The sequence below is a fragment of the Ammospiza caudacuta genome, chromosome 7, assembly GCF_027887145.1.
Source record: "Ammospiza caudacuta isolate bAmmCau1 chromosome 7, bAmmCau1.pri, whole genome shotgun sequence".
In the NCBI taxonomy this organism is placed as follows: Eukaryota; Metazoa; Chordata; class Aves; order Passeriformes; family Passerellidae; genus Ammospiza; species Ammospiza caudacuta.
Window position 1 is genome coordinate 10,039,337 of NC_080599.1, and position 15,989 is coordinate 10,055,325.

A 15,989-nucleotide genomic window follows, 5' to 3' on the forward strand; every position below is an offset into this window, starting at 1 on the left:
CAGCACAATCCAGGCCCCCTGCGGGCACCGTGTCCCTGAGTGGGGCCGTCCAGGCCAGCCCCAGCCCGGCGTCAGGGGACCCAATGTGTGTGTGGGCAGGGCGTGGGAAGCATCTGCCTGTCTTACCTGTGGGGCTCCATCTTCATCCAAGGACCATGGGCTCCTCATCATCCTCCTCATGGACTTGCATCTCTTCCGTGTCATCCTCCTCATCTACCTCCATCTCCTCCTCGTCTACTTCCATGTCCTCAACAGTGGAGGACTGTGGGATCTCAGCACCTCAGGATGGAGGTGCAGAGAGGCCGAGACCACCCTTGGGGGGCTCGGGAATCCTGGAATGTTGCCAGAAGTGTCTGGTGGCAGGATTTTGATCCTACACAGGAGATGAGACCTGTATGAGGACTGGGAGGATCCCACTGGGTGAATGGTGAAGGGATAAGTTAGTTAAAGTGTAAAACACAGGGTTTAGGATTTTGGTACAGGGGGGTCTAAAGAAGTAAGATGGAGGAATTGGGGCGTGTCCTGTCCTTCTTCTTCTTCTTCTTGGCCTCCATCTCCTGTGGTGGTGGTGGCACTTTGGGATTGGTCATTACTAAAAGTGCACCGGTTAACAAGGGTAGAAGGTATTGGGGAGAAATAATAAATATTGTATACGTAACTTCGAGTATAAAGATAAGTGACCGCCCTGGGGGCTTCGGGAGTGTGCCCATGGCTGACTTGCTGTGCAGACCTCTGTCGGGCTGAAAGAAAATCTTTTAGATAAACAATTAATAAACACCAAGACCGAGACAAGATCAGAAGTCTCTCCTCGTCCTTTGAAGCGTCGGCTCTCCAAGGCCATCCCTGGGCCTTTCCAGGCCACCAGAACAGCAACACAGAAAACCTTACAGAGGACATTTAAGTAGAGGAGGAGTCCACCTCCATCATTTCATTCTCTTCCAGCCCCTGGTCCACATCCATGTCCTCCACAGTGTCTCTGTCAGTCTGCAAGGGGCAGCACAATCTCCCAGTGGGCTTCCTGTCCCACACCATCCATTCCCACATGGCTAATGCCTGCCCAGGCCAGGTGCCCCCTGCCTGGCATGGCACTGTACCTGCATTGGCACAGCAGAGCACATCCTTCTGGGATTGGCTCTCCAGAGCAGGCAGCAGCACCTCAGCGCTGAGGGTCAGAGCGCAGAGTGAGCAGCAACTGACCCTTGGCAGCCGTTGCAGTGTCTGCTTTGCTCGTTTCCAGGTCCTGGACATTCCACCTGGAACCCTCTGGGAGCTGTGATGTCACTGAAGATTCAGGGGTGCTGCGCAGTGGGAGATCGGGATGGCAGAATGATCAAATCCTTGAATGGTTTGGCTTGGAAAGGATCCTTAAGATGATCTGTTTCCAAGCTGAGCAAGCTCCCAGCAGAGCAGGTTGCTGCGGCCCCTGTCCCACCTGGCCTTGGATGTTGCTGGTGATGGGGCATCCACAGCCTCTCTGCCCTGGTCCCTGTGTCAGGGACAAGCACCCTGAGAGTGAAGAACTTCTTCCCATCATCAAATCTCTTCCACCTCTTGCAGTTGGATCCTATTCCTCCTTGTCTCATCACTAAAGTTCCTGACCAAGAGTCCTCTCCCACTTCTCTGTTGTCCCTTCCCTCACTGGAAAGGTGCTGAGGTCTCCTGTGACTCTCTGTACAATGTTCCTAAGCTGAAATCTGCAAGTTGTAGCTTGTAGGCCCTCTGCAGTTATATAGTGGCACTGGGGTGGTTCCTTAATTGCAACACGAAATTCTGAGGTATCAATTCATCAGCTGTTTTTATTTTGGTGGGATCTCAGAATTTGGGTCAGCAGAGCCCTATATTGTCACGGGGAGGTGTCTGTGAGCCTGATACAGAATCCAGCACTCAGACTAATCTTTTCTTGAGTATGGTAGGTTTTTTCATTCCTTTCCTCCTGTCCTTAGCCATTGGTAGAATGTCACAGTGAAAATAGAATTGAGACCATTTTTCACTCATTGCATGTTCTTGTTTGTTTTGTTTCTTCTGCAAGGCTGGGCAAGGTTGATCTTGATGCAAATTCATTCACATCTGAGGAGCTTAAAAAGGCCTTGGCTAAAATGAAGGAAAGTGAGAAGGCAGAAAGGAAGGTGAGTTTCCCATTTCTAAAGCAATGCACATTGCAGGGATCTGAAAATACCCTGTTACACTCTGCTGAAACACAATGGTTAAAACGATTGCTTGGAAAACACTGTGCAAACTAATTTTGTGGTGAATATGGACCTGAAATACCTTTATTAACCTGTTAGTGATATTGTTCCCTGACTTTTCTGTACGACTCAAAGATTCTGTGAGTGGTTTGGGTTGGATAGGACATTAAAGCTGATCCAGTCCCACCCCTGCCATGGGCAGGGACACCTTCCACTATCTCATGTTGCTCCAAGCCCCATTCAAGCTGGCCTTCGACATTTCCAGGGATCCAGGGGCAGCCACAGCTGCTCTGAACAATGTAATTTATCTGTTTCACTGTAGCTCAATTCACAAAAATGTCTGCAGACCCCAAAGGGAACTGGATTGCAGCTGACAGTATTTACAGATGCTATTTCCCTTTACTCTCCTTGCTTTGGGTTTCCAACCTTGTGCTCTGGATAGCAAAACCCAAGTGGCCATGGTGAAGCAGGGGCTGACGTTTCCTTACACAAGCTCCAAGTTGTCCATTTAGTTACAAAACAACCCACAGCCCAAAGTAAATAGGTGGGAAGATGTGTGACTCATCAGGTACATCAGAGCCTCTTTCCCTTCTCCCCCTCAGCAGTATTTCTTTAACCCTCGCTCCTCCTGCTGCCTTGGTCTTGGCTCACTCAAACAAAAACTGAAAGAGGAGTCAAGGCTCTAAAGTTCTGGTGTCACAGAAAGGCTTTTTCTTCCCTTATGTGGCAGCACGGCATGATTTCATTTGCTGGAGATTATTTCCATAGCAGCATTGCTGATTGATTGCAGGGCTGCTGAAAAGGGCTGCTGGAAATGAGGATCATTGAAATGCAAAAATTAGTGATACTCTATTAGGTGAAAATAAGCCATATTTTAAAACCCCCTGTTAGAATAGCTTTTGTCCCAGCAACTGGGCTAAATGCAGCTACATCTAATGGACCTAAAGTATTCCATTTGCAGTCACTCCTGCAGAGAGAAATCCATCCCTGAAGGCTCAGTGTCAGAGGAAATGGAGTTACACCGAGCCTCTCTGTGCTCCGGCCGAGGCAGCTCGGGGAGGGATGGGTTGGGTGTGGTACCTCTGGTAATTTATCATTCCATTGACACAGCTTTCACCTCCATTGCTTACTTGGTTTTCCTCCAGCCCTCTCTGATCCCTCATGGGGAGCAGGACAGTGCAAACCCTCCAGCTGAGGCTCACTCCGCATACAAACACATCTTGGCATTTGTGACAAATGCCTTCCAAAAGGGGCTTTCTGCCTTTCTCCTGTCCTTGGGGCAGCCCAGCTCCAGCATGGCCTCTCTGCTGCTTCTGTCCCCTGCAGCAGCAGGCTCTGTCCCCAGTGCCACCAGTGCTGATGTTCCTGTACCTCTGGGGCTCTCTGAGATCTCTGACAGAGCCTTTCCTCCTCACCACATGTTTTGTGTCAGCTCTCTGTTCAGGGCAGCCCTTGGAGTGCTGTTACTGTGAGGGAGATGAGCTCAGGACAGGCTGTGTGCTGGCCAAGCCCCATGGCACAGCACGTCAGCTGCCCCCAGCTTATCACTGCTCCTTCTGCCTCCCTTTCTGACAGCTTCTATCCTCACACCTCTCCCTAGGAGATAGACCCTTCCAGGAATTTGCTCAACGCTTGGAAAGGCAAAAGCATCTTTGTCTGTGTCTGAGAACTCGTTGGAGTCACTGGGCACTTTGGGCTGGATGGGACCTCTGGAGCTCTCCAGCCTCATGTCCAGTTCCAGAGAGGTTCAGCTGTAAGATCAGGGAGGTGCCTCAGGGCTTTTTGCAGCCAGGTTTTGAGAAGATTCACTTGCAGGCAAGCAGAGAACCGCAGTACTGCTGCCTGTGGGCTTGATGTTGAATTGGATGGAAATGGGATGTAGAAATAGTGCACAAATGCTGTAGAGATGTAGAAGTGGTGCACAGAGCTCTACTGTTCACTCATATTGTGGGTATATCACAGCTAACTGGGTTCCTGGGCTTCTCAGAAGGACCCTGCCCCTGCACCTCTGATGTAGAGCAATAAATCCATTGGCACAGACAGCCAGGTTCCCTTTGTGAATTTTGGGGCTGGCATTCCTTTCTGTGTCTGTCTTGTCTCTCTTCATCTCCTATCTTGTTATCTCACATCTGGTTTTTCCTCCTTTTGTTTCCAAGGCCCGAGAGGAAGAGGTGAGGAAGAAGTTCCGGCCCATAGAGCAGCTGAAGGAGGAGTTTGAAAAGCTGAACATGAAGATAGAAACAGATTATGAAATTATGGTTAAATTAATCAGCAAATTCAACAGCTCTGCCTCCATGCTGGATGAGAAAGTCACGGCGCTTTATGATCTCGAATATTATGTTCACCAGGTAACAAGAATGCCTCAGTAACTACCATGTAAAATCTAGGGGATACGGTGTCATAAACGGGGCTTTATTTTTCTTATCAGTATCAGGTAATACAAATTGCTTAATTACCATAATCCTGGGACAATAACAGACAGCAGAGGACTAGCGCAGGCTTATTTTATATCCAGGTTGGAATTAATCATCACTTGTGCCAGGAGACAGCAGTATGTTGTCTGTTCTCAGGCTGGTTTTCTTATCCTCTCGTTTTCCTTTTTTATCTCCTTAATGTTACAAAATGGGGGTTTAGCTGCCATTTTTGGGTAAGTAGAGTGGTGGTTGCTCAGAAAATAATTATTTTCTCTCTGCTTCCATGGAAAGCTGCCGTGGTTGATGGTAGATGCCTTTATATCAGTTCACAGAGAACGTCTTTTTACCAGGAAAGGTGACAGCCACCCAAAACCCCCTATTTTGTCTTGGTGTGAGTAAGCAGTGGCAATCAGAGCCTCGCTGTGCTAATTAGCTCTTTGTGAGGGTGAACATATTTCCTGGCATCTCGCTTCCTTGGGTTTGTGCTCACACTTTTCCCCCCTCTCTCTGATCTCTCTTTCTCTGCTTTCAGCTCACACATTCCTACCTCCCCTTGGATGCAGCTGCAGGCACAGAGCTCTGCTCCCCTGGGCTTGGTGCCTGCCTTGGTGCCACCCCTGGGAGGGTGTCTGGGCATCCAGCCTCTGCTCTGCCCTGTGGGAAGGGACTTGGCTTCTCCTTCCCCAGTGACTGGGGAGAGTCTGGAGTGCACTGGGAGAGTTTCCAATGGCACTTTTTCATTTCAGAGGGTGAATAGGACAACTCTTGGGAGGTGCCAGTGCAAGCCCTTTCACTGGAACAGCACTTGTTGAACCAAATGTGGTATTTGGAGGCAGGTAGCTGAAGTGTTGCTGCTGTGAGAGAGAGAGTCCATGTGCCAGCTGATACAAGTGTTATTTCCAGGGCTCTTTGTCTTGAATTTCCACTCTGAATTGTCATTGTGGGCATGCAGAGGCTTCCTTGCTGTTTGTTCTCCCTGCTTTTGTGTCACTGAGGGCATCTGTGTGACTCAGAGAATAACTGTGAAAAATGGGCACCCAAAGAGCTTCATATTTGTACTCAGGGCTAATCTTGCCTGATTAAGGGTGCCAGAGCATCAGGCCATTGTGCTAAAAAGCAACCCCCAAATGCCCTGGCATGCCTTGAATTCCAGCATAGCGATCTGGACTATTCCAGCAGAAAATCCCTGCAGCACAGGATGGGGCAAACAATTTCAGAATGGCAGAGGAGCAGGGACTGGAGCATCAAAGGGAAGCACATGCAGCATCAAAGAGGTCAGAGAGGGGGAATGGCAGGAGGCTGGCAGGAGCACAGGGGCTCCTTTGTGCGCCGATCACAGCGCTGCTCTGTGCCCACGGTGTCGGGGCAGATGGCTGGGCAGCACCTTCTCATCAGGCAGGAAGCTGATAAGAAATATGACTTGTCTCTAAGCCAGCATGGCTTTTCCTCCTCTTTCTTCTTCCAGTCAGTTGAATGCGTCCAGAGCATTATCTCTGCTTGGGACTGACTTCAGCGGCAGTGGCTTAATGTAATTACTGAAGAGCAGCCAAAGGATGCTGGTGCCACATAACTCTGGAAGGGCTGAACTGCCAGGACTCCTCTGCAGCGAGTCACAGCCCTGCTGTGGGAGCAGGGGATCCTTGCAGGTGTGGGTGGCCAAGGACTTGTGTAGGGCCACTTTGCAAGTCCCACCTTCCCCAGCCTCCATCAGAGCAGTACCATGCCGTGCCGTGGCTTTTCAGAACTGTTCAGCTCCCGGCCATCCTGCTGCTGTCTCCGGGACACAGGATGCCCTGTGGAGTGGAAAATGCCATGCCCTGGAGGGCGTGCAAGCAAAGGCTGCTCCCTGCTCTGTGCCGTGGTCACCCTGGGGCAGTGGGTGTGGGGCAGCTCGTGCCTCGGAGCGTGTCATGGGAGCCATGGCTGGTGCCCAGCCCGGGCAGTGCTCTCTCCTGCCTTTGAAGAGTCAGCCCAAGGGCTCTGCCTTTGCTCAGCTTTTGGTTGCCAGCTCTGGTTTGCTTCTCCTCAGCCACGATTCAGCTTGGCATGTTCGGGAGCCCGTCTTGGAGAAGGAGTAGGAAGGTTTGGCTTGCTGGGTTATCTGTAATGCAGAAAACCCAAATGCAAATGTGAAGAGGGCAGAGCGTAACTCATAAACAGCATTCACGGTGCTTGCACAGCAGTGTGTGGAGCCAAGACCCGTTCTCAGGCATTGCAGGCTCTTTCTCTCAATTATTTACTCTGCTTATCTTCCCCTCTCCTCTGCTCTGACATGCTACACCATCTCTCTCTGCTAATTTCCTCTCCATCGTGTGCAGTTGACATGCTGCTTTCCCTCGCTCTTGTTTTCTAACATTTTCTCTCTCACCTTCCCTCCCTATTTTCTTTCTCCTCCAATTCAAACCTGCTCCCTGAATAACTGCTGTCATATTTGCTCTTCTCCCATCCCTTCCCTCGCCTGCTTTGCCTGTGTACTTTACTCAAGAGCTCTTTTGATCTTTGGTTTTACTTCTGTGCTGATTTCAGTGGACTGAAGTGAGGTAGGAGCTGCTGCCTTGCAGCATACACTGCTCCCCAGAGAGGTTAATACCTTCAAGTTGTTAAGTTTGGGGATTTTGTTAGTTTTAGAACTGGAGCTCTCACAACAGACTCTGGTTAAAAAAGAAAAACACATCTTCAGAATAAGCTTTACAGCACAACAGCACAATTTACATTCTGCTGTTGTGGTGTCACTGATGCTGGGGCAGCACAAAGGATTCTGGTGCTGCTGAGGTTACAGCAGGGGATGGTTTTACCACTCCAGCTGCTGGATGCAAATTCTCGCCTGTCCATATATTCCCTCTCATGCAGAAGTCAATGTCTGATTCCAGCACTAAACCAGTTTTTACAGAGGCTGAGTAATAAAAGGACCCACTGGCAGCTGAAATTGGGTTGCTGCATAGATTTCTTTGTAGATAAAGATGGGTCTGCAGAAAAGTGAGAGCTCTGGCAGGCCTGGTTTATAGGGACAGTTAAAAGAACAGCATCTGAAAGGATACAAAAGCTGCTGCAAATCCTGAATCAGCCCCAGCAGACCTGCAGAGAGCAGCTTTGCAGAGGGACAGGTGGGTATTGTCCCACTGGGGAGCAGAGATGAGCTGGAGCTCCCCAGGTCCTGCTTTGGTTGGTAACGACAGATCTGTTGGACACAAAGCTTCTTCTTCTCCTGGGTACCTGAAATATCTGACTTAGGGCCAATTTTGATGAAGGTACATGGTTGAGATAAATATAACACTGAGCATGAAGTCATTGACTAGAAGAGGGTCCCACATGCCCTGCATGGCTTGTGGTCCTGTTCCACCTCATCAGGGGGTCGGCTTGCCCTGCTGATAACTCATTTTTATATTCTGTTTCCATCAGCCAACGATTGCTGTTGTGTCCCTGTCTTTCAGAGAGATATGTCGAATTTCTAAACCTGATTTTTCTGTGCAGGCAGAAACTGATTTTTCTGTGCAGACAGTTCTGAGCATTCATCAGATCCTCTTTTAAACTGAAAAAAAAATCATTGAATACCAAAATGCATTGATGTGACTTTGGACTGAATTTTGTACTTGAAGTAGTTTGTGCTGTTTCTCTAAATTTTGTCTGTCAGCCCTCAGAGCCTTTTCTGATCTCCTCTCCAAGAGCAGATGCCCACTGGGACTGTGCCTGGCTAGCCCCTGATCCACTTAGAGCCAGAGGCTGATGAATTCCCACTAATGTGCAAACTTTTCCCTACTGGCAGTTAATCCATTATTGTTTGCTTAGAAAAGTCATTGTGGGGCTGCTCCCTGGGGAAGCTCCTGGATGACCCCTCCAAGCTGGGACTGGCTTTTTCCTTCCTTGTCCATGGGAAGTTGTTGATGGAACTCATGGAGAACTCCCAGAACTGCCCATGCTACTCGCTCCCATGCCCCCTTTGCACCCTGTTGGTGCTGACAGGCTCCTAAACATCCCTGACTCCTGGTGCTACAATTACAGCATCAATGAATTAACTTCATTTGCAAAACATGCAATTCCCTGGATCCCTAGTAAAGGCTTGCTCAGGGGAGAGCAAAGAGCTGGAGTTTTATGACATCAGCAGATATATCGAGTTTTTGACACCACCTGAATTGCCAAAATACATGGCAAGAGCAGTTTTGATAGCTATAATCAAGTATTTGAGTTTCCAGTGATGCCTTCTGAGTGTGACAATGTCCTCCCACAGGGACCCTGCCTGGGCAGCTGTGACATCTCTGCTCGTGGGCAGGGCTGTGCTAAGCTCAGCCACAGCCATTCCCTTGGAATTTTTAATTCCTTGTAAAACTCCCTGCTGGTCAGAGCAGGAGGGAAGGGATGCTGTGGGTGTGAAGGGAGGTGTTCTCCAGGGGCTGGGGCTTTGTGCTGATGGAAGCTGTTCTCTCCCAGGTGGACAATGCCAAGGATTTCCTGTCCATGGGTGGGCTCCGGCTGGTGATCGAGGGGCTGAACAGCAGCGAGGCCTCGCTGAAGGAACACGCTGCCTTTGTCCTGGGAGCTGCCCTGTCCAGGTGAAACCTGCCCTCACCTGGGCTCTGTGCCTCTCTCCACCTCCCTTGGTTTATTTCTGATAGCAGAGACCAAAAGCTGTGTTGTGACACACCACAAAACTGTCTTGTCCCCTTCCTCGCCCTTGCAACATCTGTTTCCCCTTCTCCTCGGTGTGTCCTTATCTTGCTCATTGGATACATCCAGAAGTAATGTGGTGTCACATCTATGATTGTTTCTTGGCTTCCCTGGGCTCCCTGTTTCTACAAAGTCCAAGGAAGGAATAATTCTACTTCTGTCCCACTGACAGCTCTCTCTGGGGGAAGATGTAACAGAGGGTACAGTTACAAGCACCCCAGTGAGCACCTTTGTCCTTCCTCATGCTTGCTCCTGGGCTGCCTCATGATGGCAAGGTGCTGATTTGAGCAGCTCTCGTGGTCTTTAGAGAGAGATTTGGGCCCCATGAACACATGCCTCTGACATCAAAGGCGTGTTGATTAGATGTGGGGTCAGGAATAAGGGTCAGCAGCCAGAATCCAGAGGAGACTGACCTGCAGAATGTTTGAGGTTCAGGGGAAGGAGCCTGCTCTTCCTTATGCTGGGGCATCCTGTGTAGTGCTGGCTGCAGGAGGTGTCCTGTGGGCTCCATAGGTTTTCCTGGTGCCCCTTTTTTGATTTATGGGTTTTGGGGCTTTGCAGGGGATGTGTTGCTCATTCAGAGGCGCAGAGGCTTTAGAAATGCATTGGATGGACTCAAATTCAGGATCAGAAGTGCAGAGTGAAAATTGAAGGTCAGGACTGTTTTATCTGCATATTTCTACACCTAAAAATATAGTCAACTTCTCCAGCATCATAAATTATTTATGGCCTAGTCTAACACATGGTGCATGCACAGACCTGCATTTACTTGGCAACCTCATATGCAATGCAGTTGGCCCTCAGCGCGTGTGGAGTGATGGGCCTCGTGGACAGGAGCAGGTACCCAGATTTATACCAGAGAAGGATCCAGCTTCTAGTCTGAAACAGAGCCTCATTTAGGGATGACAGGAAGATACATGAGAAACAAAACCTGCTCTTCATATTCTGGTGTATCTTTGTCTCTGAAACAATACCAGAGTGGTTTGCTCAGGTTCTTTATGTAGACTCTTTCTGCATACCGAGAAGATCATGCAGAGGATCTGGAAACATTTGCAGGTAACTTATGAAATGACAGGGGCTGCTAAAGAGCTTCTTTCCAGATGCACCTGCCATGACATGGCCAGGACTCCAAAAATTCATTGTCTCATGGTACCTGACAGTGTAGCACTGGCCACGAGAGTCGCACTTTTGTGTAGTGTTTCTTACTCAAGTGCAAAAATCTTCTTTGGAGAGAGCCTCTCATCTGATATGACAACATTAAACTGCTGCTTTGCAAACTTGTGGACCTTTTTTCTCTGAAGGACATTCTGGCAGATGGTAATTTGGAGTGGTTTGGATGATACATGGTCTGAGAGCTCTGCTCCAAAATGTGAGGGATATTATGCCTTGGTTTGAGTTTGCTTTTTCTCCCCTTGCTGTGCTTAAGCTTTCTCAGTAGACACCTACATGCCAACTTGTCTGCTGTGTGCTCACTTGTTTAATTCGTTTGTTCATACATTTTCTCAGCTTACTCCATGCTCTAGTCAAACTGTTGGAGGCATTTCAGGTACTTCACACAGCATTTTGTGTTTTTCTGAGGGCTTGTTTTTTATTTTCTTCCCTCATGGTTGTTCCTGAGACTCTTAGAGAGGTGGTAGGGCTTTCCAGTAAATTCCCAGAGGTGTCACAGCTCGCTGGGCTGCAGGGACATGATCTGCTCGGTGCTTGTGTGCCTGGGGCTGGTGTCAGATCCTCTGCTGGATGCTGAGCCTGGGAAGAGGCAATGGTCTGCTGCTCACCAAATGGGTCTGTGGCCACCTCCCAGGTCTCTTCAGCCAGGCTGGCTCAGGCCAGTGGTTTCAAGCCAGGCAAACATTCCCAGAGGGAAATCTGGGCATGATGAGAGCAGCTCCAGAGCCTGGCACAGGAGGTCAGTAACTCCTGGCACAGCTCAGTCTGGAAGAGGGAGTTTGGCCTTGTCTGTAGACAAGTGTTTAACACAGGAGGAAATCACTGGACACAGAGTGATTCCAGACATGCCTGGGACACATCCAGAACTTTTCAGCTCTCAGAAATACCCAGAACTTCTCCAGATTTGCACTGTCCTTAACTCTGCTCAGGTAGTCAAGCAGGTAAGGGATGGAACAAAAGCTGCAGCCCCCAGGTCCTGCCTGCACATGGCCCTGCCAGGACCTGGCTCAGAGCTCTGGCTGTGCTGGAAGCCCATTGGAACAAAAAGGTTTTCCAGGGGATCAGCATCTTTAGCCAACAGGCCAGGGGGCTTGGCCAAGACTTGGATCAGCAAAGGCAGCAGGAGGAGAAGGCACAACAGGGCCAGCTCAGGATTTCCCCTTCCTGATATTATCGCTCCTATTTATTTGGCTAAAGCAGACTTGAAAAGCAGCCATAGCATAGCATGACTGGGACCTCGGGGCACAGGGTCCCAGGTCCAGCTGCCAGGGTCTGACCTCCTGGCATCCATCTGCCTCTGGAAGCCTCTGCCATAGGAGAGGCAGATATCTTCACTTGACAGGGAGGAAATCAAGGTTTCATCTCATGTTTCTCTTATATGTCCTTCACTTCAGGCATTTGGGTTTTGATTGCTGAGTCTGTGACCAAATCAAACATCATTCCATCTGGTGGATTTCTCTGAGCAGTGCCCTTCTTGCAAGACTAAAACCTCATCACACTCTTACTGTTTTTAAGCCTTTAACAAAATGTTTTTCCATTCAGCGGATTGCAAAAGTAAACTTCATTTGAACAATCCTCAAGTGCTCTGATTGCAAATAAAAGTTAAATGCACTAACAAAAATAATTGCTAGGCACGTGGGGTTGTACATTTAGGTATCCATAATTCACTAACAGTATATGCCAATACACAGCATTATCTGGATTTCCAGTGATTGCATTAGCATAAAAGCATGTTAGAATTTATCCTGTGGTACTAACATTTAAATATATATAAGTATGAAATATTAAGATCCAGCATTTTAGAGGCAAGTGAAACTACTGTCTGTAAAATGTTCCTGCATATTTTGAAGGTACACTCCAGTATCTTCACATGACAATCAGCATTCGCACCATTGGGTCCAAACATTACAAAAATGTCAATGTTTTATGCAAAGAGGAGCTATATTAAGCTAAAAAAGATTGCTGATGAGAGAAGTGTCTTCTGATGTCCTCTGAGCTATTTACAGGCAGCATCTCCCTTTGTTCGTGGCACAGCCAGGCCTCTGTGCAATCTGTATCTCCATGTTTCACAAGAGTGGAAATGTTAGCCAGAAAGGATTATGTGTGCGATTAAAACCTCCATTTTTGAAAATTTTACCCACAGGAAATGTTTTTCCACACCAATAATTTGAACATTTTAGTATTTTGTAATAAAAGGATTTTTGTAATCCGTTTAGAAGGGGAATAATAATTTATGTTGAATGATTTCTTGAAGCTTTATCCCAAACGCTCCCTGTGTACTTAGGGATGAGTTGGAGGTGAGGATGGAGAGAAGTTAAGCTGTAGGTGTAGGACCTTCAAGGCAAAGGGAAGCAGTTTGTATTTCATGGGGACAAGGCAGAAGGCTCAGAAGGTGAGATTTTGGCCTGACCAGAGTGGGGAACTGGGAGGGCAGCCACTTGTGCAGCTGCAGTGAGAGACTCGTGGCATTTTGGCCAGACCTTCCAAAGCCCACCCTGTGGGGTGGCCAGGGACAAGGATGTCCCACTGATGGTCCAAGCTGACATCTACCATGTGTCCTAGATGGGCACAGGACAGTCCCAGCACAGCCTCTGCCCACAAGCCCAGCACTGCTGGGCTCTCACTGCTCCCTTTGGGCCCTGAGTGCTAAAATAATGTCACAGGGCTTGGTAAAGGCTTGGGAGTAAACTCATCACTGGTGAGAATTGAAGCGTGATCCTGTAGCCACACACAAGAGTTTTCCATGGATTGTCTTAGCTGTTTCCCAGAGATTAAACCCCTTAAGGGATGATCATGTGCATCCTGAATACCCCATTTACTATTATTTGTATCACCAACTGTGAGGCTCGTTCAGAGCTTGCCCCACTCTGGTAAAGCCAAGAGAGGCACAAAACATGTGTTTACTTCTCAAGAGAAACCTCAGAGAAGCTCCTAGAGTGATGGGCTCTGATTCCTGCTGTTGTGCCGGGGTGTCCAACAGAGCTCAGCATCATGGGGTCCACCTGGTTTTGCTTCTGCTTTTCCATTGTTTTTTCTGAGGGAAGAGGGATGTGGCAATGCTGTCTCCTTGCTCCGTCCAGCAGTCCCCTGGTGGTGCCCATTTTCCCAGAGCACAAGACTTCCCTGCTCTGTTGGAGAAGCAGCAGCCCCTCCAGGATGCCTCTGACAAGAGGAAAGAGCTTCCACCAGATTTAAGGGGTTTGAGTTAGGTCCAGCTGTGCACTGAAACTGGTTGGTGCATGCTTAAATAACACAGAGGCCCAAGCAATAAACCCAGGAAAAGTAAAATTAAAGACCTTGCTTCAATGTTGTCTTGTAAGGACATAAGAATTTCTGTGCAGAGAAATAAATCTGATTAGCTTAACAAGCACTGTCCCTACCCATTTATTTCCAATCCATCTTCATCCCTTCCTCCTCCAGCTTTTCCTTTTACATCCTGCAGTATTTGCCCATCTCTTTATCCACTTTCCCTGATTTTTTCAGTGGCCCTGTTTTCCCACACCATGTGTTTCATCTCCCAGTTGCAGTAATTCCAGCTCCACCCTTTGACTGCTTATAATTTCTTGCTTTGTAGATTGTGTCCTCTATTTTCATTCGAACTCCTGACTTGTGTGAAGTTATCAGCCTCACTGCACCTAATTTCAAATTAATTTGATTGGGTCACCTCAATTTTTTTTCTGTAATGATAATGAACTCAACCTATTTAGCCTTTTCCCATTATGAATAACCTTAACAAAAACTGCAGTGCAGTATAAATGGGTGTTTCATCATTGTGGTTAATTACACAGAAGAATAAATCCCTAAACATTTTTCAGCCTCTGAAATCTAACAAGGAAGTGTAATTAACAATTAGAGAGTAAACTGCCATCCTTGTGCTCTCAGGAAGACAAGGAGGGAAAAGTCTAGAATCCAAGGTTTGCTCCTGGGTTTTTAGGGAGAAATATTTGGGGCAATGCTGATGGCTGGGAGTGGCAGGGGGTGAGGGCAGGCCCTTGCCTTGTGCCAGGTGTGTTTTCCCAGGTGCCTGTGGCTGCTGGAGAGGGGATGGACACCTTGGCCTCAGCTGAGGGACTGGGCTTAGGCTGAGGACATTGTCCTTTCTGTAAAACAGGGGAATTCTGCAGTGAGTTCTCTGACTTGGGCTGGTGCTGTGAGAGGACACAGAGGTCAAGCAGTGGGGATGAAATGTGTGTTTGGCCTCACACCCCATGTGGGCAGTGAGCTCCCACACACTCCCCCAGCACTGGGCTCCACTGGCTTCTCCCCCTTACCCGGGGTCAGGCAGGTGGCCTTGTCCTCCTGAGTCCTTCACACAGCACTGGGTGCTCCCAGAGCCTGCAGGGTCTCCTCAGTCCACAGCTGCTGGTGCTCTGAGAGCTGTGGGAGGTGTCCTGCCCTGCAAACACAGTGCCACAGAACAGCCAGTGCTGCCCAGGGCTGTGAAAGGCATGGGGAGCACCAGGAAGCTGCTCCAGCAGAGCTTCAGCAGGGAGGGAAAGACTCATCACAGCCAGCTCATCACTTTCTGCCAAAAAAACCAGCCCAAACTTGCTGTTTCCCAGTGCAGACATGGTTCTGTAGCTGGACACAACATGTATTCCTCTGTCTCTTCAGCCACTATTCATTCATCCTTCTTGTTCTCTACAATTCCCTGGCAGGAGGGTGGAGCCAGGCAGGGGTCAGTCTCTTCCCTCAAGTAACAAGCAGTAGGACATGAGAAAACAGCCTCAGGTTCTGCCAGGGGAGGTTTAGATTAGGGAAATTTTTTTTCACTGAAAGGGTTGTGAAGTACTGGAGCAGCCCTGGAGGGGTTGAAAAGCTACACAGATTTGGCACTTAGGGACACAGCTTAGCAGTGAACATGGTGGTGTGAGATTAATGGTTGGCCTTGATGATCTTGGATGTCTTTTCCAGCCTAAATGATTTTGTGATCCTATGTTTTCTGTTTATCCTTTTTACTACAGCCTGTACACTCTGCTAATGCCTTCATAGGCTTCAGAGATTTTCCTCCCTAACCACCTACATTATTTTCCTGACCTACTGTGACTTTCCCAGGTCTTGGCATGTTCTCTGCATCCCCTCCAAGCAATAGGTGTAGAGCACTCACCAAGAGGAGGCACCTGCATTTGCTCTTTGCTATGGAAGGGTGCAGATCCCATCTCTGCCTCTGTAGGTCCTGCTGCCTGCACCTCAGCCCTTTCTGATGGTGGCTTTGTTGGATTTCATTGCCAACTGGCAGAACTGGACTGTCAGAGGGATGTTGGGGGGCTGCCAATTCCTCTTGTAGCCTCTTTTTTGGATTTAGCCATATTTTCTTTCCCATTCCTCTCCTTGTGCTGAGGGAGAGGGCAGCAGATCTTTCACAGGAGGCAAAATAACACAAACCAGCAACTACAGGCTCCCATGGCATCCAAGAACAGCCCTGGGCTGTCCTGACTGAAGAAGGATCAACTTCTTTTCCAGGCTGGCATCTTCCAGCCTATCTGTTCTCTTAATACAGTGCTTTGATAAGTTTTCTCTCATCTTGTCCTTTCTGCTGCATTTAATGAGTTTCCAA

General features: G+C 48.5%; 1 protein-coding gene across 1 annotated transcript in view; it reads left to right on the forward strand.

Moving 5' to 3' along the window:
* The window catches only part of LOC131559638 (nucleotide exchange factor SIL1-like), a 52,915-nt gene extending 43,764 nt beyond the window's left edge, over window positions 1-9,151 (forward strand). Inside the window, exons 3-5 of the mRNA XM_058808054.1 lie at window positions 2,030-2,126; window positions 4,343-4,534; window positions 9,026-9,151. Of these exons, the coding sequence (XP_058664037.1) occupies window positions 2,030-2,126; window positions 4,343-4,534; window positions 9,026-9,151 (415 nt within the window). The remainder of the gene's footprint in view (window positions 1-2,029; window positions 2,127-4,342; window positions 4,535-9,025) is intronic.
* Window positions 9,152-15,989: the final 6,838 nt, after the last annotated feature.